The sequence below is a fragment of the Sminthopsis crassicaudata genome, chromosome 1 (genome assembly GCF_048593235.1).
Source record: "Sminthopsis crassicaudata isolate SCR6 chromosome 1, ASM4859323v1, whole genome shotgun sequence".
Lineage (NCBI taxonomy): Eukaryota > Metazoa > Chordata > Mammalia > Dasyuromorphia > Dasyuridae > Sminthopsis > Sminthopsis crassicaudata.
In genome coordinates this window covers 729,377,305-729,401,391 of record NC_133617.1, presented here as the reverse complement: position 1 = coordinate 729,401,391, position 24,087 = coordinate 729,377,305, and the positions used below count along the sequence as shown (strand labels likewise).

Sequence of the window (24,087 nt, the reverse complement as noted above, 5' to 3'; positions counted from 1 at the left end):
ACTGTTGTCAAACTTTGCTGTGCTAGGACAAAGTAAGCCTCCTTTTTTTACCCATTCAATGACTTGCAAGCACCTTATTTCATCCCAATATTGAACCTGAACCAGAAGAGTGTTAGTATTAGAGCTTCTGCCAAATTCCACCAAAGGTAGCTGGAGCCAGATTGCAAAGGGCAACATAGAAGTTGCTCTATTGTTATTCACTGAATGTCCAAGATAGGTTCAGCACCATAACTGTAGCCCTCAAGATATATTACATATTATTTTTGGAAAGCATAATGAACCCATATGAAACAACTAGAGAAGAATCAAAAACTGGGTCAGAATATGGGCACAAAGGGAATTCAGAAAGTGAAACCAGCAGGTTCTTTATTGATTATACAAGGCTTTGTGCAAAAAGTGAACCTGTGAGGGGCTTTAAGGACAACAAATAGAGAGAAACACGAACAGTATGCAGAGTAGATGGTGTGAGAGCCATGTAACAGAGGAGAGGGCAATTGAGGTTTGCATCAAAAGACATATCCCTTATATTTACCAACAACTATAAAACAAGCAAAAGGAATTTGCAAAAACATGTCTACTTTCATTTCTATTGAAAAACAGCAGGAAATGAAGGCAAAGCTCTCTTAAAACATAACCAGAAAACCAAGACTTTGTCCAACACCACCTTGAGAAGTCCACCATGCCCTCGCCCCCAAAAGTGGCAGGTGATTACTTACGATATGAATCCCTAATTTTTGCCACTAGCATATTTTGCACTATTTGGCAGCTTACAAACGAACACAAGATGACAGCATCTGTCCCGTACCGTAGGCAGCCATGTGGAACCGAAACGCAATTTCTTACCTGAAAAACATAAACAAATAACATATATTTACATTCATTCCACACAAGCTGATATCTTCTAGAGCAGCTGACAGACCCATGGTTAATCAGCTGTTTCTACTTGACATGAAAGCTTGGCAATGGCAAGTAGATGGAGTTGTCTTCATTTAATATACATTTTTTCCATTTAAGACTACTTTAGATGTAAACGCTCCCATGCAATGCCTACCTATGATTAATGTGCCTAATGCAAATGTGCAAAATCACTGTGCTCAACATAACTCAGAGCTGACAGCAATTAATAACAGTGTAATTAGTCACTTCCAGGGAACAGCAATCAGAAATCAAAAGGACATAGGGCTTATGATCAAAATCCCACCCACTGACCCAAGCCTGATAGTTTTTTTTATTTGTTTGTTTTTTAAATCTAGACCACTGTAATTATTCTGACATTTCCCCCCCCCCCCTCACCACCATTTTTGAGATATACTATACCATTATGCTTTGCGTTTCCACATTTCTAGACTCTACCAGGTCAGTGGGTCAGTTCATATTTTGTGTGTGTGTATGTGTGTGTGTTCGTTCAGAAATCCAACCTTACACCAATGTCTGTGTTCAGTGTCTGGCTCTGAACTTTATTTCTAAAAGTTATAACACATTGCCCTAATTCACATATGTAATAATCTAGACCAAACAATTTATGCCATTCCCACATCCCAAATCCCTAGAATGAAGTCTCTCTTCACGTCTGCCTCTCTTTTCCTTCCTTGCTTTCCTTTATTTTTCATCCTTCCTTTGTGCCCATCTTCCTTCCTGTCTTCTCTTCTTTCCTCCCTTCCTTCTTCCCTTCCTTTCTCACTTCTTCCTTCCCTCCCTTCCTTTTTTCTTCCTTCCTCCCTACTTTCCTTCCTTCTTTTTTCTTTCTTCCTTCTTTTCTTCCTTTCTTTTAGAAGATAAGGTTCTATAAAGTGGAGGATATAGAAGGAAGCTGAGATAGGACATCAAAAGATGATCATGGTGCAGAAAACAAAAGGCACTAATAAAATTTAAAACACCCTGGGTAAGAGATGCCAGCAAAATAACTTTTGAAATGCTCTTAATTACTAATAACAAATTTGGTGTTAATAGGAGAAATCATAAGAAATAATGACTCAAGTTAGCTAGTCTTCCTTCAAAGGCCACATTTCCCCTTTTTGTCATCACTTTAACAGTAAAAAAAAAAAAGCTGTCAAGTTATTCTTTCATGTATGATATTCGTGTCACTTAGGTCTTCGACACTTATAGGAATTAAAAGTTCTTCAGCCATAATTTATTATGAAGGGTTGGTATAATTCAGATGAAATAAAGGGAGAAATGATGAGTGAATGGGGTGGGGGGAGACTTGGAATAGACTACTTCAAATTCTATTTCATTGTAATATTTTCCACTATAATCAGAACAATGGCCACACATGATTTTTTTCTGTTCTCTTAGAAAGTAGGTTTTAGATTTTAAGGGATCTTATAAATTAATCAAGTAGTTAGAAATACAGCATAGTTCATTAAAGTTTATTGTTGTTCAACAACTCTTCATGGTGCCATATGGGATTTTCTTGGCAAATAAAGTGGAGTAATTTGCCATTTCCTTTTCTAACCTATTTTACAGTTGAGGAATTGAGACAAACAGGGTTGACTGACTTGTCCCAAATTTAACAGCTAGTATCTGAAGCCAGATTTGAACTCAGGAAGATGAGTCTTCCTGACTCCAGGCCTGACACTCGATCCAATGGAGCATCTAGAGAAGGGAAAAGGAACTTTGCAGGAAGAAAAAATACTATTTCTTAATATTTAATGCTTCTTAAGCATAAGGAAAAAAGATCCAGAGGTATTGTGGCAACTAAGGGGATTATATGGAACTCTGATATTTTAAAATTCTGAAGCAATAGAACTTTATAATTTGGAGTAATATACATTGCTATCATGAGATAATTGTCCCATGATACATCACTTAGCCCTGTATCTAATTGTGAGTCCGATTTATAGAGAGTTTTAGTGAAACATAAAACACTTTCACTGAGAACCACAGATAGGAAAACAGGTGTGTGTGTGTATATCTGTGTATGTTATGATCAGTTAAGAATGACAATGAATAAGCAAAGAAAGAATACTGTTGGAAGCTGACTCAGAAATTATGACTGACTAGTCATTAATATTTTAATGTATTGAAATTCATTTGTTTACATGGAAATAATTAAATATCAAGGTTACTTGGTTGTCTTGGAGTTTAACATCATATAGAATAAAACAATTTAAAAGCATAGAAAGCATGCTTTATGAAGAGAGGGTAGAAAATTAAAACCATCAAATCAAGAAAAGGGGAGATTTGATGGGGCTATTCCAGGGGAGATTTTAACAAATATAAGATACTCATTATGTAGAACTCTCATTCAGAAGATAGAGACCAGTACAAGAAAGGACAAAGAGTTAGGATTATTTATAAGAGAAAACTTCTCAACCATCAGTCGGATAAACATTGGTTCCAGGGAGAAAAAAGAAACAGAGAAAATGACACAGAGTGAAGATGATCCAATCAGTATCTGGTACAAAGACTCTCTTGGGTTATGTTAGATGACTTACACGTGGCATATATAACATATGGGCTAGAAATCGGGGAAACTTGTGTATAAATCTTTCCTTTAACACCGTGACAATTCACTGGATATATCTGGTCCTTGGGCAACTTAGTCCATAATATGGATCCAGTGAGTCATAGATTTATTCTATCTACAAACCTGGAGGGAGTTTCTTTCCAGGCATTTCTTATACTGGTAAAATCCCAGATCCTTTCTGTATCTACCTATATGATTGATATCAGTAGCAACAAAAAAAAATACTGTCATACAGAAGAGAAAGATTGGTAGATGACAAAGGAGAACAGAAGATAATAACTGGAATTGATGGAAGTCATTAAGGTGGGATGCAAACTCATTCTTCCCTTCTCTAATCCCATTATTTTGCCCATGTTGAGTTCTAGGAGAGCCTCTTTTTAAATTTTCAGTGAGAGTATTTACACCTCAGCAATTGACCAACATTATAAATAGGAATTTGACATACTATTTTGTTGACTTCTGGTCTTTAAAAATGTGATGAAGAAATGTAATAGTGAATATTACATTTGAAATGGTGTGTATTATTGAATATTGAAATATAAATGAAATCGTGAATATTGAAATAGTGAACATTAAATTTGAAAGTGTCGGGGTGCTTGATTATATCTATTTATTACAAGAGCTTTGCTTTTTATGTGAACATGCACATGTGTAGTAGGGTTTTCTTGGGGGGAGGGCTGAGGAAAAGCAATAAGCACATATTCATTAAAAAAATGTGATGAGTACCTTTTTTCTGTTGATCTGGTTTTTAAATATTTATCAATAGAATCATAATACTAGACCACACTATTATTATTTTGTTAAAATTAGAGAATAAGATTTTAAATATATCAGAAAAAATTACTTTTCTATTTTTAATGTATGTTGTTTTCTTGAAATGCTTTTGTTTTTCATTTGTTCATCTTTTTTTTTTCCCCCAGATATCTGGAAATGTCATACATTTGGATTGGTCACGTAGACCCCTGTCTCTAGGGGCAGAAACATGGCAGAATCTCTCATAAAGGCTTTTGCTGCCCTTACTCAAATCCAGTGGCTCTCTCTGCCACACTCCAGAGTCTGGATGGAAAGCTCTGGCTAAGTACTGACTCAGAACCAGATTCCCAAGATTGAAACAAAGCTGTTCCGCTCCCTGCTGGGCTGCTGGCGAATTAACACATGCATGCACAGAGAAGCCTTTTCTAGATGGAGAACCAGGCTGAGGGGCTGGCACGGTGTCCATTTCCCTCCATGGGGAAACTCTGTATGCCACTCTGTCTTCTCTGATATGCTCTTTCAGATTGATTGGCTCGGCTGCCCTGACCTTTGTGGCTATGGGCACATTTTGGCATCATTCCAACAAGATGCTCTTTAAACTGCTTCCTAGGCACTGTCTTTTTCCAAAAGGAAAAAAAAATCCTTTCATTACACTCGTGAGCTTCAGCAAGATGGCTATTTGACAAAAGCGAGGGGTGGATGGCATCAGAGATTAGGGATGCTATAGTCACACCTGAGATTCTTGAACATGGGCTACATAACAAAAGAGCTTTTTCTTGTACCATGATAATAATTTCAGACCCTGAAAAATTCAGCTCCCTAAGTCTATTTGATAGTTTTACAGAAGGAGCATCGAAGCTAGACAATAAATGCCAAAGGGAAGTCTAACAAGATGATTTTTTAAAATGATCTCATCAAATTACTGAGATCCTCTATTCTTAGCCAAATAGAACGATTCACTAAAGGGAAATGAAAGGAGAGATTCTATTCTTTTCCCTCCTGGTCACACTTCAAATCATACATACTAGATGCATTTAAAGAAACAGTGTAGTGTGGCATAATAGACAAGAGTTCTGGACTTAAAATAAGGAAGACCTGGTCTCAGACACCATCTCAGGCTGTGATTTACCAGGTGGTATTGGTCAACCCCTGTAGGCCACAGTTTCCCCATGTCTAAGGGGAGTATAATAATCATAATTCATAGAACTGTTATGTGGCTTAAATGAAGGAGTCTGTGTAAAGCCTTTTGCATCCCATAAAGTACTACATAAATGTTAGGTTTTATTAATAGTACAGTAGAAAAACAAAACAAAACAAAACAAAACAACTTCAGTGCTATCATTAAGTTTATTTATGTCATCTTGGATAAATTACAATCTCCCTAGACTTTGGTTTCTTCTTTTGTAAAATAAATGAGTTGTACCATGATCTCTAAGTGTATTTCCAGATCTAGACCTATAATGACAATGTTGTTATTGTTGTTGCTGTTAGCTATCCCCCATCTGAAATTTGATTTATATAAGGAAATCTCAATGAAGAAACTCCCTCCAAAGTGGATCGGTAAGTATTCTGCAACTTTGGAAAGTGCTTTAAAAGTCTGAGAAGACAGACCCTTTGGGGTCATACATATTAGCAGTATATGTTAAGGATGAGATTTGAACCCAGTCTTTATAACAAAAGGTCTTATCTTGATCCTGTATGCCACAATGCCTCTGATATTATCATTATAAATTAAATGGAGGTAAAACCTCAACACAAATCCTCTTCCCAAAACATTTTAGGACAGAAAAGTAAAGCAGTGTGATACAGTGGAAAGGTCACTGAATTCAGAACAGATCACATGGGTTCTAATTCTGGCCTACTAGTGATCAACTATGTGATTTTCAGAAGGTCACTTCATCTATCCAGAGTCAAATTATTCATCTATAAAATTAGGTTTTGGAAAAGTTGATCTCTAAAATCTCTTTCAGATCTAAACCTAATTATCCTAAAGCTTCCAAGCTTTAATTACAAAATCAATGGATGGACAAAAAACATTTATTAAGCACTTACTATTTGTCAAAAAACAAAAATAAAGAAGGGTAGTTAGTGGTATAGTGGATAAAATACTGGGTCCAGAGTCAGAAAGACCTAAATTAAAATCCAATTTCTGACACATAGTAACTATGTGACCCTAGGAAAGTCCCTTAATTCTCTTTGTCTCAGTTTCCTCGTCTATAAAAGGAGCTGGAGAAGAAAATAGCAAACGACTCTAGAATTTCTGTTAAAAAGACCCCAAATGGGCTCGAAAAGAGCTGGAGACAACTGAAATGACTGAAAAACAAATATGCCAAAAACTCTGGTTAAAAGATGGGAACAAAAATACTAAAACAGAAACAGCTCTACTTTCAATGCACATATATTCTAATAAAAGGAAATGATGCTTGGGTGCATTTTAGAGAATGTTATTAAGATGGTTGAATGAGACCATAATGAATAAGAATGGTGCAAGTATTCCAAGAGTAACCGCAAAGTTGATTCATCATGGAGGGACACAATCTACAACTCCCACAAAAACTCAATCAAGGAGGCATTTTGGAAAATGAGATGACAATGGTACGTTAAAAATTAATTTTCCTTGCCACTCTAGTGACAGTTTCAAAGAACAAAAAAAAATAAAAAAATAAAAAAATAAATAAAGAATCATTAGTGACTAGATGAAAAAACTATTTAAAATATCCATCAAGGCCTTATCAATATTCTGAACTTTACTCAAACATATTCCCCCAACAAAATGATCATTTAATTGTTTTGTTCCCAAGATTTTGCCTACATCATTTTTCAAGTCCAGAAAAGTGATTTCAGAATCTTCAGAAAGATGGTGCTTTATGAGATATACTTAACAATGCGCCAACATTTGTGGCCATGGCATTCAATCAGGACCTTTTTTTTTTTTTTTTTTTTTTTTTTTTTAGAGAGATTTTCATAATTAAAAGTTTTCTTATGTCACTTCTTCAAAGAAAGCATCCAGGCTATGTTACCACAAATGGCAATACTAAAGAACAACCAATATGATGGCAACCTTAAACAATCTAAGAATAAATTTGATAAGGATGAGTATGTTATTATTCCTCTTTCATTACACTATATCTCCATGACTTTTCCTAGGCAATGTCCATTTGGTGAAATTCAGGACCCAGCTAGAAGTTTTTCTACTTCAAATACTTATAAAACAGAAAAGCAGGCACTATGCAACAAGATGCCTAAATCCACCCTTCTTGTGCTGATCCATGAGAGAAATAGGGTTAGATTGACCCAATGTCATCTAGTTTTCCTAAGAATATTCTTTATTAACAAATTATATTATGAGAAAGGAGGAATAGAATCATGAAATAACAGAATGGGAAAATTGTCCACCAAATAATTGAGGAGGACTTAGGACAAAGCTCTGATGGTCTACATCATTTCAAAACCTTTACCAAAGTGCTAAATAATAATTTGGTTAAATCAAAAAGAACAAGTAAAGTGAAGAATAATAGGAAAAATCTTCAGGAAAAGAGGGGAAAGAAACCCCAAGGTAAGTAATAGAAGATAAAAGAAAATTTTTTAAAATTTCCAAAAGGAAGAATAAAATTACAATTAAAAAAAAAAAACCTCAAAAGAGCATTGATATGTCTCCAAGCTTCAGAGTTGTATAGAAATGTGACAAAATGATTCAAAGGAAGATCTGATAGCTATAGAATTGGAGATTAAATTGCTGGATGAATTCAAGAAAACAAATATGAGAAATAAAATTTAAAGGAATGAAAAATTCAATGGGACAGTATGGAGAGGTTTGTGCAATTTTCTTTTTTAAGTTTGCAGAGATGAAAATAAAACTAATAATAATTTTAATGGAAGTATTAGAAGATAATAACAAACTTCTACAAACCAAAACAAAAAACTCTCAAAGACAAGATCATAATTACTGGCCTTCCAGAAAAAAAATACAGAGAGTCTGTATAGCATATTCCCTGAAATAAACAAGAAAAAGTTTTCTTAAAAGTAATAAAAATAAAGTCATTCATGAGAGTGTTAACAGAGAGGGTCCCTGAATTTCAATAATGCAAGACAATTCAATGAGGGAAAGAAGAGAAAGAAAAGATTAGAATAATATATACCCCAAAGTACTAAATAAATTAATCTGAACCTCAAGATTAACCCTCTAGTAAAAAGTGAGTAAACCATCATAGTTCTTCAAAGAAGTCAGAAACTTTCAATCTTTCTTAATAGAGTAAGTCTTCCCACCCTACATTTTTATATGCCCTACAGCTATTCCTGTGGTCCTAATAGTATAAATTTACTCTAAAAGACTCCACATGCAGAATTAAATAAATCATAGAAAATATGTAAATGAATATTCCCAAAATAAACTTGAATATAAATCCATTTGTAGGAAAAAAAAAACTATGCATTTTAAAAATGTAAATTACCATTAAAATGTGAGTTATTACTTACTTTTCAATAAGATCTCTTTTCTATTACTATAGGCTTAAATTCCAATGATTGCTTTTTTTTGTCATCAATAAACAAAGACCAAATAGGAAAAATAAAAATAAAAATAAATCCTTCTTTGATAAAAATACTCTACTTTGAAATTATCCATCAAGTTAACTATTATTCAACATATGCTGTTTTATTTAGTTGATAAGTCTGGATTTATTGTATACTGGATTTCCTTAAAGACAGCCAGTTAGTTAAACTGAATTAATTCTTTAGCTTTGTATGAAAAGGAAGCATTCAAGGCATTGTCTAGTTTGGCCTTAATCTATCTTTCCAAACTAATTAGGTATTACTGGTCCTCATGCACTTTATTTATTGTCCCTGTACATGATATTTCATCTCTTACAGCTATGTATTGGTTATCTACTCTACTCTATCTCTTTACCTTCCATGTGTAGGATAGTCTGCTTCTCTTCCACCTCCTCCTAGAAGCCCTAGCTTCCTTCAAGGTTATCTCCAAGTCCATCTCCTGCATGAGTCCTTTCTCAATTTTTTGTCACCTCTCAAAAACTTGATTTTCGTATATATTTTGTATTCTCCAATCAAAAGATCATAGAACTAGCATTTGAAGGGATTTCAAAGGTTTTCAAGTCCAAATCTCTCACTTTATAAAAATAAATAAATAAAGCCAAAGAGATCAAATGATCCCCCCCAATTCCACTGTACTTGGGTGCTTTTGTACAGGCTATCCCCAGACCAACAAGACATAAGATACTTGATGGTAGGCCTAATACTGCTTTTTATATTGTTCCCATATGCTCCCCTTCGTCTAGCAGGCTTTGTGGAGCTGAGCAGGCACATAATACATGTCTTTTGGACTGAACTAATTCAAACCTGCCCTATTTTCCCCAAGGAGGCCTTCTCTCACAGCCCCACCATGTTGACAATTGGCTTTATTACTGCCCTGGCACAGTGTCACCCTGGAATAACCCATAAACTTATCTGTGTAACAGTCAATTTGAGGGTTTCTGATCTCTGATATGAAGTCACCTTGTTCTTCACACACATAGTGTACTCTTAACCACCTGATGCCCCAATAATTTATTAAGTGAGTTCTGAAGGAGGGGAGGATAACACTTAATGTCTTCAAGAGCCTATTGAATTTCAAGAGAAAAATAAATCTCTTGGTCCTATTTGCGTCTTTTCAGAAAAGCACAGAAAGTACAGCTTGGAAATAAAATAATTGAAACAGTATCCTTCCCACACGAATCTCAGGGCAGAACATTTGTTTAAAGGGGGAAGAAAGAAGCTATAATAGGGAAAAGTCATTAATTCTTCTTATGTTACCTTAATGATTATTATTGATTTTATTCTATCTAAAATTACTTTTTAGCTGCCCTTTTGATCCCATTAGAGATAATTTTTAACTGGTAGAAAACAATAAGTAAAAATAATCTCAATATGGAATTCTTTGCTGCAACCTTGTTGGCTTTCTCCTAACCACAATTGTACTGTGACACATTCAGGAAGAACAATGGGAAAAGAAAATCCCATCTAATTCTATGATTTCATTGGTCTAGAGCTAAGGTGTCAATCAAGGGGTCAAAGACCACATGGTCTGCAACTTTCTCAAGTACAACCTGAACAAGATTAAATTATTAAATTAGTTTCAGAAATTAAAATGAATTAATACATTAATGGATAAAAATGTGGTTGGGAAATAGTTAACAAAGTAAATACAAATATAATGAAACTAGATGCTCCATTTTAAAAACTAGGCCAATATGTGTCCCAAAAGGGTCCTTATGTGTAGATTAGCCAACCCTGTTTCCATTTGAACTGGGCACAATTGGTTACAGGAATACCTTGGTGAAAAAACTTTTTCTACTAGGTTACATTGGAACTTTGAACATATAATCTTAGAGAGATACCTAAAGCATTGAGAAGTTAAATAAATTGTCCAGTATAAATCTGCCAGGATGTGTCAGAGCCAAGATTTGAAATCAAGCATTCCTGGCTTTGAAGACAGTTCTAAAGCCAATAGAGATTTTGTGAAAACCAAAAAGAACTACTTAATACATTATTAAACTACATATAGGTTTTGTTTTGTTTTTTTGTTTTTTTTTTCATTGTGGATACTACCCCCTCCATTAACTCAAATCATAATAGAAGAAATATACAGTTTGGAAGACCTTCAGAAATCAGTGAGTCCAACCTTCTAATCTGATAGATCAGGAAACTATATTCCAGAGACACCATAAATGGATCCACAATTTGAATCCAAGTCTTAGAATTTCCATTCTAGTGTTCTTCCCATTATATACTATACTTAACATCAGCATCAACTGAAGGGGGATTTTATGTAAGACTGTTGGGGGACCAAGTGGGAAAACAAACCCACTTTTCCAAAAGAACCTCTACAAAGATATGTGTGCTCAATGAAGGGTAGAATGACATATATGTAGTCTCTCTTGAAGAGTCTGCTTCCAAGATTATGTCACCTCAACTTCCTCAGGTAGAGTTTGAAAAATGAATTTCCAGTCTTATTTCTCATTTGCAAAAAAACTCTGCAATGATTTGTCAGTTGGAAGTATTGCTGAAAAAAAAAATTAATCTGTATAGCAAAGCACTGTGTAAAGATTCCACTCTGGAATTAGAGCCTGGGTTCAAATTCTACTTCTAAAGCTTAACAGCAGTGCTACTGTGAACAAATCACATCTCGGCCTCAGTGTCCTGAGTGTCTACCAAAAAAACCCCAAATAAATATGGGGTTGGACCACACAGCTTCCAAATTCTCTTCTCATTCTAGAGCTAAGATCCTGTGACCAATGGAAAATATTTGAATCACAATTAAAAAAACAAAACAAACAAATGTCATCTTTAAGGAATGTTCTTCTGGTGTGATGACCCAATGAAGTCACAATAGTTTAATAAATAACACAAATTGAATTGTTATTTGAATGTGATCCGTTATAAATATCAACCAATGCAATCACAACTGCCATCTACAACAATAACAAATATTTACTTATTATATCTAGGGCATTGATATCAATGTATGAAAATTCATAACTCTCTATGTAGGATCTCCAAACTCTTCGTGCAGTTTTAAACATTAATAATTTAAAAGAAAAGAGGTAGCATGAGCTAGAGAGAAGTTAGGAAGGCCTAGAATTGATCCCAGAATCTGATACACATTAGCTCAGCTACCTTTGGCACATTCCCCAACGAGAGTCTCAGGGAATTCTGGGATTCTACCTGCTACAGTCTGTTTGCCCTCTGCCTCCCATACCTACAGAATCACTGGGTATCAGCATAGTAATTAGTCAAGCAAAAAATAGATTGGGAGAATAAAACAATCACCACAGAATAAGTGACCAGAAGCTTCTGGAGCAAAGATGAGCATCACGATGTAAAGAGGAATGAAATAAGAGTCAGGATTCTCCAGAGGAGAAAGCCAACCAAAGTGAGGTCTTGCACTCCAGCTTGATTTTCTTCCCTAACACCAGGACTTCAGAAGCATTCTTTTTCTAAAGGTCATGATTTCAATCTCAGTGGGAAATTGTACTGTTCAAACAAGTACGTGGCGGTTGATATGACAAAAAGCTGGTCATGACTGCATTTCTTTTTAAAATAGATACTGAACTAGTGAAAAATGTAATGAGTAATAGTTAGTGAGTAGTTTGTGTTCAGGGAACATAAAGGTAGAAACTTTTTATATGTGCTAAAAAGAAAAAAACTTTAAAAAAAAAAAAAAAAAGTAAAAAGACCAAAAAAAAGGCTCCCCAGCTCAAGAAGCTTACATTTCAGGGGCAGCTAGATGATGCGATGGATGGAGCACTGAGAGCACTAGGAGTTCAAATCTGGCTTCAGACACTTAATATGTACTATCTGTATGATCCTGGGTAAGGAGGAAGAGGAGGAGGAAGAAGAAGAAAAAAGAAGAGGGAAAGAAGAGGAGAAAAAAGAAGGGGGGAGGAGAGGAAGGTGGAGAAAAGGAAGAGAAGGGAGGAAGGAGAGGAAGAGGAGAAAAACAGAAGAGGAGGAGAAGGAAGCAGAAGAGGGAGAAGAAAGGAAGAAGGGAGACGAGAAGGGGGAAGAGAAGCAACTTACATTCTACTGGAACTCCCCTACCTCACAAATCTCCAAGAGAACAATACTGAATATGAGCTAGCAGCCCTGGGATTTTTATATTAAATGCCTATGCACAGAAAGTAAAATCTTTTAGTATATGATCTAAATGCACTAGATCTAATCATAAACAAATGGAGAGCTCTATAACACTTAGGGTTCCATCCAGACAAGCCTCCTACCATTGTATAGAAAATTCAGTTCAAACACTTCTCAGTCACACTGGTTGTGACTGTCAAAGGTGAGATTTGAACCCAAGTCCTCTGATTTCAAATATAGTCCTTAGTGTAACACACTGCTCCCATTCGGTACAAGTATATTCAAGAAGATTCATAGATTCTAGGACTGTCTGATTCAACTGCCATTAAAGGAAAGCACTTACTTTGAAGGATAAAAAGGAGGAAGAAACTTACAAGCAGACTCCTTTTACTTTTTTTTTTTTTTAATCTTTCTTCTTTTCAAAGAAATAAGAGCTAAGAACAGAATTTGCAATGGAATGGAGAAATAAGAACTATTCATAACTGCCAAGGGACAGAATCTTGTGTACTTTTTTGTCTCCATGTCTCCAAAGGGGAGTTCCTAGGTAACCTATTTACCAGCAAAGAGCCATAAAACTGTTCATACCATCCAGGAATATCGGTTTGTATCTGAAAGAGATTAAAAAAAGGGGGAAGGGCTTATTTGTACAAAAATATTTATAGCAGTTCTTTCCATGCTGGCAAAGAATTGGAAATTGAGGAAATGTCATTCAATTGGAGAATGGCTGAAAAAGTTGTGGCATATGATTGTGACGGAATACTTATTGTGCTATAAGAAATGACAAGGAGTATGGTTTCAGAAAAAAAAACCCAGAAGATTTAAATGAACTGCTGCATAGTGAAATGAGTAGAAACAAAAGAACATTTTACACAGTAATAACAATACTGTAAAAATGGTCAACTGTGAATGACTTTGTTATTTCTGATCAAGACAATGATACAAGACAATTCCCAAGGACTGATGATAAAAAATGCTCCACATATTCAGATGAGAACTGATGAACTTTGAACGCAGACTTGTTATAGGCCAGAACTTGAAACAAGATGCTAAGTCAATGGAATTGATAAGAGACAATGATTATTTAGCAAGGTATTTAACAGTTCTCTAGTTCAATTCATGTACTTAGTACTTATTAGAGTTCTACTAGATTCATACCTTTCAGAGAGCATATATAAGCTAGGAGCCTCAACCAGGAGTCAGTTGAGGAGATTCAGAAGCCAGAGAAGGCAGTTGGGCAGAATTAAGGAGGACAGAGAAGTGGTGGCAAGCTGTCTTGTGGAGAACACTGAAACCAAGATCCGGAAGGACTCTAGGAAAACTAGCCGAGACACAAGTGAAGGAGACAAAACTTTGAAGCAGACACAGTAAAGGATTTGGACTTTAATCTTGTGATTACTGAACTGAAACTAAGGCTACCCCCAGAAGCCCCCCAAGAAACCTGGTCCCAGAGAAGATTACATTTTAGAGAAGAATATTACACAGACTGATGCATATTTCTTTTTCACTTTATTTTTCTTGTTTTGTTTTGTTTTTTTGTTTGTTTGTTTTGTTTTTTCTTTTATAACCTAATATGGAAATATATTTTGCATTACTTCACATGTAAAATTCCTTATCTTTTCAAAGAAGAAGAAGAAGGGCCATATGGGAAGAAGGAAAAGAATTTGAAACTCAGAATTTTTTTAAATGATTCTTTTAAAAATTATATGTAATTGGGAAGTATTTAATGAAATAGATAAAAATCTATTTTTTTAAAAAATAATAATTTGTAGAATTTTGAAACTATTAACCACTCTTGAGTCTTTCACCCTATTAGAGGAGTCTGAGAATGAATCATTGAGTGGAAGGGTTGAGTAGAAATGGGGGATTGAAACAATTAATCACTGCCTTGAGAAAGAAGGAAATGATCAAGGCAGATGCACTTACCCCATGGCCCCAGAGGAGATGTCCTTGAAAATGTTATTAAGAATCAATCTAAGTAAATGGAGAAATCTAGGCAATGGAAAAACAAACAAACAAACAAAATACTTCAAAAAAAAGAAAAGTATTTTTGCAGTTTCATGTATAATCATATTTTTATTACAATGTTATGGAAAAACTTGCTTTATTCCATAAATTAAAAAATAAAAGAGAAAGAAGTAACTTATGGAAAATTGAAATCATCAGCTACTTTCAAGATTTTCACCGTTAACAACTTGAGGCAGAATGAACTATTAGATGCAAAGGTGGGATGGAGGTGGTAGGGAAGTTATAAAAGATTATTCTGAAACCAAATAGTTCAGCATTACTTTTTTTCTTTATCATATATATATATATTTTATTTTCAAAATTCATGCAAAGATAGTTTTCACCATTCACCCGTGCAAAACCTTGTTTCAAATTTTTCTTCCTCCCTTCCTTTCATTGCCCTCCTCTAGCCAGCAAGTAATAAAATATTGTTTAAACAAATGCAGTTCTTCTAAACTTAATTCCATATTTATCATGCTGTAAAAGAAAAATCAGATCAAAAAGGGAAAAAGTGAGAAAGAAAAAAAAAAGTAAACAACAACAAAATAATAAAAATACTATATCGTGATTCACATTCAATTACCATAGCCCTTTTTTTGGATGCAGACGGCTCTCTCCACTCCTGTCTATTGTATTGGCCTGAATCATCTCATTTCAGCATTACTTTTACCACTCAACTTCACAGACCACCTAACCAACAGCAAATATTATCAATATGGTAGAGTAGAATTTTTCTTTTTTTTTTTTTTTTTTTTAAGAGAAGGACCTTTAATAAGGAAGAAGGAAAAGAATAGCTCATTAGAATCATTGTTAGATTAAAAAAAATACCTAAGACCATGGCTATTTCTGATAGCTTGAAAGCCTATATTGTCCAAGAGAGTCATTTCAGAATCCAAAAATCTAAACTTTTCCTTTTGTCCAATCATTTCCTACACCAGTTTCTTAAGGTTTCGTTTCCAACCTCACAAAATTGCTTTTAAGTTAGCATCCTTTCTGGTAGAAAAACTGAAATGGTTAAGAAGGGGTCAGAGGAGTTTCTTATATACCACAAAGAGAAAATACAGTCTGCAAAAGAAGTGTTTATTCCAGCAGCAAGTCTGCTCCTTGTTAACTGGAAGAGAATGAATCTGGAATGTACAAGTGCAAAGTAATCAAGTAAAACAGATGCCTGGGACAGCAGCTGATACTATTGATTGTTTTCTCTGCTCAGTACCTCTTGGTAGGGTGTGTGATCTCTGTCATCACCCCTTCTCCTTCAACGCTTTCCTGATCTCCCAAGTACTTGTAAAAACAAGTCAGGTGTGCCGCAGGAGCTGCTTTTAGAAATGAATAATGGACTGGCCTGACATGATAGAAAACCACATTTTTCATCTTATTTTTAAATAGTCCAGGGCTGCCCCACAAAAGCTGTTTTGCCTCAACTTTCTGGCCTAATTCCTCCTGAAATCAGATAGGAAGGGGGAGCCTGGACTGCCAGAAGGGATCAGTTTCCTTTTTTCTTAATTAAACCCCAACTTATAATGTTTTGTTCAAATCTCCAAATTTTGAATTGTATTTGCATTTTCAGTGGGTGAAAGTGACTCAAATGTGAAGGAGCTATATAAAGCATGTTGAGGTTTGCTGAACCTGACAAAAATCTCTTATGACAACCATTCTGGGAACAAAGTTTTATTTATGATCCCACTTTACAATAAACAAACTAAGGCCGACAAATTAACTGATTTGCACAGGGTTACAGATCTAGTTAAGTTGCTGGGGTCAGATCTGAACTCAATCCTTCCAATTTCTCAGATTGAAGTTCCATCCACTGAATCACTTGGCTTCCTTCAAAAACCTCAGCTCCCTCTAGACAAGGAAAGTGTTGAAGTTGTTCTTCCTTAAACAAGGATCAGGAGTGAATCTCTGTAGGTGGCTTCCATCAGTAAACTTCTCAGGAGTGTAGCAATTGCCTCTCACCTCATTTGAAATTCAGAATAGCCCTTGGAGACTGCTAAAGCCTAAGGACCCCATCTAACAGTGAGTGACCTCTGCAGTACTCATTCACTTTCTGGAAACTAACCTTAGTCAAGAATCTCATTCCTGACCCACGTGGGCAGTAGCAGAAGCCAGAAAGCTGGCAGGAAAAGAAGCAAGGCATGTCATTAAGCTAAAGGCAGAATACTCAAAGGGATGTCATCATTTCTGCAGAACTGCGTGTATTTTTCCCTCTAGGTTCAGTCAAATGAACTCTAAAGTATGTGGAGGATCTCATTTAAAGGATGACTTTAAAAGATCTGGAATGGTTATGGTTGTAGCTGATCAACATTTTTAAAAACATGGCACCTTCTTTGCATTCACTGAATACTCTCCAAGATTGACAGACTTTGAGCTTGTGGGCATAATGAAATGTCTCAGTCAAATTTTCTCAAGGCCTAAAAACTACAGCACCATAGAAGGGAGGCCAAGACTGTATATAAGGCCCCAAAGGCATATTTTTCTCTCTGACTGTACCATGGATATCTTTTACTATTATATTTATTTATATTATATTTATAGTATTATATTTCTTACATCATCAAAATAAAGGAAGCCATCATTACAATTTAGATTAGAGCAGAAAAGCATTTTAGAGGTTAGAGATTATTGATCCTAACCCCCCTCAATTTATACACAAAGAAACTGAGAAGTGAAATGACTTGACCAATGTCACAAAGTTAGAAACTGACAGAGTGAATATCTGAACTTAAGTCCCATGGCTCCGGACCCAGAACTTTCTTCCACATTATGTTGAAACCTTTTCAAGTTGTTTCATTGGATTTTAAAGGCATCGGGGCTGGATCAGACAAGACATGATGGGTAGCATCTCTGGAAAGCTATATTACTGAGGGTTGGAACAGTGGTGACCTTCCTTGATTATCTAGCCATTTTAAGATGAACTTCCATGTTCTAAAGTTCTCAATAATATTAAGGCATTACAAAGAGACTTCTACTTTCAGAGAAGGAATTTGGACATCCGATGAGGAGTTCTTACATGTATGAACCCATATTCCTTTCAATGTAAAAACCATTCCATCCATCATTGCAAATTTCAAAACTTTAGCACCTATTAAGTAGGTACTTAGCAAGACACAACCTAGCAAGATAATATGTCAGTACCTACTGAATACCTTGCAAGATACAAGATATATCTAGTAAGATGGCTAAAATTACAGATCAGAAACTCATTATCCTTTGAAAATAAAGAAAGCTCAAATCCCTCTACCATAAATACAGACCTCCAAAAAAAAAGTTCCAGAGAATTCAACAAATTAATTATACTCTATACTGAACCAAAGGAATCATTGCAGACAAAATATTTTCCCATAATCACCTGAATATAAATTAAAAAATAACAGGAGAAAAACATCAAAGTCATTTAGGAAGGGGCTTAGGTATATATCAGTCCCAACATTCTGCTTGCTATTGGAATTGTCCCAAAGATGGGATCATCCCAAAAAATTCTTCCAATTTCTCAGATTGAAGCTCCATCCACTGAATCACTTGGCTTCCTTCAAAAGCCTCAGCTCCCTCTAGACAAGGAAAGTGTTAAAGTTGTTCTTCCTTAAACAAGGATCAGGAGTGAATCTCTGTAGGTGGCTTCCATCAGTAAACTTCTCAGGAGTGTAGCAATTGCCTCTCACCTCATTTGATTATTTCAATCATAAAAAAACAAACATTTTAAACCTCTACAAAGTAGACTAGAATATTAATCAAAAGAATAATGGTAGAATGGTAAATCATCCTGGTTCATTTCTATGTAACTATATAAACAGAAATTGAATGTACTATATAAAACAAGCAATAATCTTTTAGATATAATGTAATATGCAAATTGAAAATATGAATAACATTGGATTTGAAGGCAAAGGACCTGGATTCAAATTTAACTCTCTTCTGTCACTTAGAATCTTTATACTTTTGTCAAGTAGCCTCATCTCTCTCTAAGCCCATTTCTTCCTTTATAAAATAAAATGGAATAGATATCTTCTGAGGTTCTATTTTGGCAGAGTCATAATCCTCTGAAACAGAGAGATTGACATGTCACTTCCAGTTTTCAAAAGATTCTACATACATTCTCACTTGTTCTTCACAAGATATGGCCAATTATTATTATATCTATTTTGCAGGTGAGAAAAAGGAGGTTCAGAGATGAAGTTAAATATCTTGTCCAGTGTCACATATCTAAATATCATAGCTGACTATGAGTCCAGCACACTAACCAAGATTGCTTAGGCTACATGATCAGGAACATTTCACTTACTCTATCTCTTCCCTGGATACTCTTCAAAATTCTACATTACAATGGAATTGAAAGTCCATATTGAAAAAGTTTGCACCTGATGAAAATATAGTTCCAAATTTAAAAAAAAAAAAATCTGATGCAAATTGGCAAACTAAGGCCTTCAGCTGGTTTGTAAATGTAAGTAAGCCCTTAGGTCTTGCTTGAGGGGGAGTTCCAGCCATCAGAAAAAAGGAAGAGTCACCATGTACTAAGTTCCACAACACATGGCAACTACAACCAATCCATTTACAATTGGTGTTGGGGCAGAAACAGGAAACAGAACTTGCTCTGATTGAAATCCCTTGCATGTGGCTGCCATACCATTCAGCCCTTTCTGCCCGCTGGCCATTTCTGCAACTTCATTTCTCTCTGCTCATTTAATTGAGCAGAACAGGGAGGGCAGAAATGAACCTCACATCTTTTTACTTGTTTAATTAGCAGCTATGGATATTTGCCTTCTCCTTTCTAAAATATTTAATGCTAATTAAGCAGTACCTATTTAACATTGCTCCCTCTGCAAAGCGCTTCACAGATTAACTAATTAATCCAGAAAACAGCCTAATAGATGAAATGAGTGATGTTTTTGTTCATCTGAGACAGAGAAGATGCACAGAATCAGAAAAGTTTCTTCAAGGTTGGATTCAGAGCAGGCAGGTGAATTCTAAAGGGGGCTCTAGATCCCCTAAGTCCATCATATCTAGACTTCCAGACATGTGTTCAGGTTCATTTCTGATACAGAAATGTGATATTGGGGCACTTCAGTTTTGCCTTTTTAGTAATTTCATCTTTAAAGCCAGAAGACTTTCTAAAGGACATAATTATTTTATTTTTAAAAAAAGGTTCTTCTTTAAATATACCTAAGACTTGTCCAGTATGTCTCTAGAGGGCTTAGCTAAGCACGAAATGGTCATTTAGGCTCAGTGTCAGGAAAAAAACAAACTTTCTAACAATTAGAGCTGTACAAAAGTGGAACAGGTAGCCACAAGGGGGTTGAGTTTTCTCTCCTCAGAGAAGATCAAGCAGAAACTCAACAACTACTTTTCAGTTGTTATATCTGGAGATTCCTTTCAAGTCTAGTCAGCTAAGAGTCTCATGTGCTTGACTTTACAGATCTGGCTGTTATTGTATAAATGGTTCTCCTGGTTTTTGTGACTTGATTCCCTCTGTATCAGTTCATACAAATCTTCGGAGACCTCTCTGAAACCATTCCTGTCTTCACTTACAGCATCACAGTTTCCTATCACATTCTAACACAGTATAACCTGCAAACTAAATTGTCTACTTGAATCATATTGGCCCATCTCATTTTTTTTTAGCCATACATCTCTTTGAGGCTATTCATTCAATTGATTGGGAAAGAGACATTCAACAAGCATTTGTTAAAAATGTTCTATGTTCCTCACTACAATACTATGACCCAAAGCTACAAAGAAAACATAAAAATAGTCCCTGACCCTCAAAGAATTCACATGCTGATGAGGAAGACAACACATAAATAACTTTGTACATAAAAGATCAATAAAGAATAAAAACCAGGGAACCACAGAGAAAAGGCATTGGAGTTCAAGTAACCATAGACCAAAATTATCTTTATAGCTGCATCTATTAAAGAATCTTCAATGATTTATCATATGTATGAGAGACATTTTAATGGAAGAGATACTACCATTTGTTCTAGCTTGTCAAGTACTTTTATTATGATAAAGAAAAAAAACAAAAACAGTGATATAGTGTCTTCTCTGTATCTGTATCTTTCCATTGTGGAGACCTTGGTTGCTACATTTTTTCTTTGCCAAAGAATCACATAATTTCAAAATTGAAAGAGATCTCAGTTACTACCTAGTCCCACGTTATCAAAAAAAAATCCACTTAAATTAAACATATATAGAAAGTCATCATTCAGCCTTCTTAGGAAGAGGAACAACCTATCTCCTGAGACAGCTCATTCTATTTTCAAATCTTTATAATTGTTAAGAAGTTTTTCCTTATGCCAAAGGCTGAGATTTATAGACTCCTCTGATCTCCTCAATGTAGTGATTCTTTTACAGCATTCTAGAGGAAGTAGAGATAGAACATGACAGTCAAATTCAAATAGAAGTAGGTTGCATATTGACTTTGAAAACCACAAGTCAGCATTATTTATACAGCACTATATTTTTTATCATTTTGTTAAACATTTCCAAATTTCATTTTAATCTGGTTTGGGGGCACTTGCAAGTTTTGTAGGCATTGAGATCAACATCTTTTGCCAAATCTTGTTCTTCTATTTCCCATCTTTTTTTGGTCCCAGTAATTTATCAGATTGGAATCATTTTAATTTCACACCATATTTTCATCTAATTTTGACTTTTTTTCCCCAATTTGTTATTTATTTTGGTGATTTTTATCTTTGTCTTAACAAGAAAAAAAGTCTTACTAGACTCAGACAAGTGATTTTTAAATAACAGTTAACCTATCAATTATAACAAGAAGCTCAAAAATGAAAAACTACAGATATCTTGTTGTAATAGACTAGATGGGAAACATGGACATCCCAAGTGGCATTTCCCACCATCAATACTGTTATGGTACAGTAGGAGTATTCATATTAGGATCCAGAAAAGCTGGCTGCTGGTCATATTTTAGCAATTCCTTAGATATTTGAGCTCAGGCAAGGCATTTTCAATTGTTGAGGCATCGGTGTCCTAAGCTGTAAATTATGAAGAGAGGTCAGTGACTATAGATAGTCTCAGAAGAATTTTCTACATCTAAAATTCTCAATTTCATGTGCTGCTTAGATTCACTGGAGGAAATAAAATAAGAAATAAATAAAGCTCATACTAAGTATATCATCTCCCTCTGAACTGCATAGAATATTAAAAAGTTACTCTTTCTGGGGCATCTAGGTGGCGCAGTGGATAGAGCATCAGCCTTGAATTCAGGAGGACCAGAGTTCAAATCTGGTCTCAGACACTTAACACTTCCTAGCCATGTGACCCTGGGAAAGTCACTTAACCCCAGCCTCAGGGGGAAGAAAAAAAAAAAAAAGAAAGAGGAGAAAAAGCTACTCTTTCAATATCTACAGAGTTTACTTCTTTAGAGAATCTCTTGGCAATCCAGTTATTCAAGTGCTCTTTTAACTATCTCTTTGGCAAAGGAAGAATCTATCATCCATTAATGTTTCCTGGCACATGAAGAAGAGGTAGGTGATAAGGTGAGTGACCTTTGCATAAAAGGAAAACTCTAATGGCAGCAATGAAACTAATATAACTACTATGAGGAAGCTCTGTCAGATTCAAGGAGTGGTAATGAGGCCATTTGCCTTAATCAAGTTTTTATCTTTTTTGCTTTATTTGAACATAAAACAACCTATTGTAATCAAACTGCAGCCAGTTAAAATACTTTCTGGAAAACTAATCACTCCTTCGGGTTTCCACATAATGAATCCAATGAAGAAATGACTTTATTCACATCTATTAAATAATTGACAAAGAAAAGAAGAAAAAGCTTTGCTTTTCTCAGTCTGAAACAACAGAGAGCTTAACATGAAGTTTAAAAAGTGGTACCCATCAGCAATTAGTTTTAGATCCTACAGAAATAGACTTCTAATTGCCAACAATAATTTTCTAGATAAAGCTACAGTTAGTTGTTTGGTTAAAAGAACAAAAGTCCCTTGAAAACCAAAGCAGAGAAAAAGATTAAGGGATGGAGAATGGAGGTACAAACCAATATCTAATTTAATTTAATTTCTTTGGTCACAAAAGCAAAGTTTGCAGTGCCATTTCATTTTAAATTACCAACAAATTGCCAACATCTATGTTTGTCATGACTCACTTTTCAAAACACAACTGAGAAAAATATTAGCAACACTCTGCCCATCCCCAGGAATAGTTTCACATAAAAACAGTCTTAAGATAAGAAATATTATTTCCTTTGAAAATGGAAATGAAGATCAAGATGATAGCAAAGCTGGAAAAGACTTGAACCAAGAAAACAATGTATACACAATAATGGGTGAAAACAATGTATACACAATAATGGGTAGGAATAATGTATACATACTAATGAGTGAAAATAATGTATACCTAGTAATGGGTAAGAACAATGTATACAAAGTAATGGGTAGGAAGAATGTATACATAATAATGAGTGAAAACAATGTATACCCAGTAATGGGTAAGAACAATGTACTAATGGGTGAAAACAATGTATCCAGGGGTTCTCAAACTATGCCTGCCTGCAGGCCAGATGCAGTGGGCTGAGGACATTTATGCAGCCCGCCGGGTTATGGCAAATGGGCTGAGGGGCGGAGACAGAGTGTGAGTTTTTGTTTTTACTATAGTCAGCCCTCCCACAGTCTGAGGGACAGTGAACTGGCCCCCTATTTAAAAAGTTTGAGGACCACTGTTATACACAGTAATGGGTGAAAACAACAAAAACAATCAAAAACGAAAGCTTCCAATATATAACAAACACTCCCGGCTCCAAAGAACAACTCTGAAAATGCATCTCCTCATGCCCACCTCATCTCTAATTTTGTATTGAGGGAACTATGCATGTGAAACAGTGAATATATCAGACATTCATTATCTCAGTTACTCTTTGCTGAACCTCTTCCCCCCCTCCTTCCCCTCCTACCTTATTCTTTGTTATTAAGATTACTCTCTGGGAAGGAAGTAACAAAGGAATATATTTGGAAATATTTGAAAATTAAAGAAAAATAAACAATACAAACTGTGAATCAGAGAGAACAATCTATGTATGACCTCTCCCTGAACAATGTAAGCTCATTGAAGATAGACATTATTTTCTCTTTTGTCTGTATTGTCACTTCTAGCACAGTGCCTTGTTCATAATAGAACTAAATTGGCGGCAAAAGACGTCTCAAGTCTCACAAGAAAAATTTTTTTTTAAAAAAATTAAAAAAAAAACTTTTCTAATGAACAATTTG

General features: G+C 35.2%; 1 protein-coding gene across 18 annotated transcripts in view; it reads right to left on the bottom strand.

Annotated features, from left to right (window-relative positions):
- MAGI1 (membrane associated guanylate kinase, WW and PDZ domain containing 1) overlaps positions 1–24,087 on the bottom strand; it is a 696,381-nt gene that overhangs the window by 407,275 nt on the left and 265,019 nt on the right. The window contains exon 1 of one of the 18 annotated variants that reach the window (XM_074284172.1): positions 717–809. The exons of the other annotated variants lie outside the window; for them this stretch is intronic. Coding sequence (XP_074140273.1) covers positions 717–747 — 31 coding nt within the window. The 5' untranslated portion in view covers positions 748–809. Of the gene's footprint in view, positions 1–716; positions 810–24,087 lie in introns of those variants that run through there. 18 annotated transcript variants of the gene reach the window in all.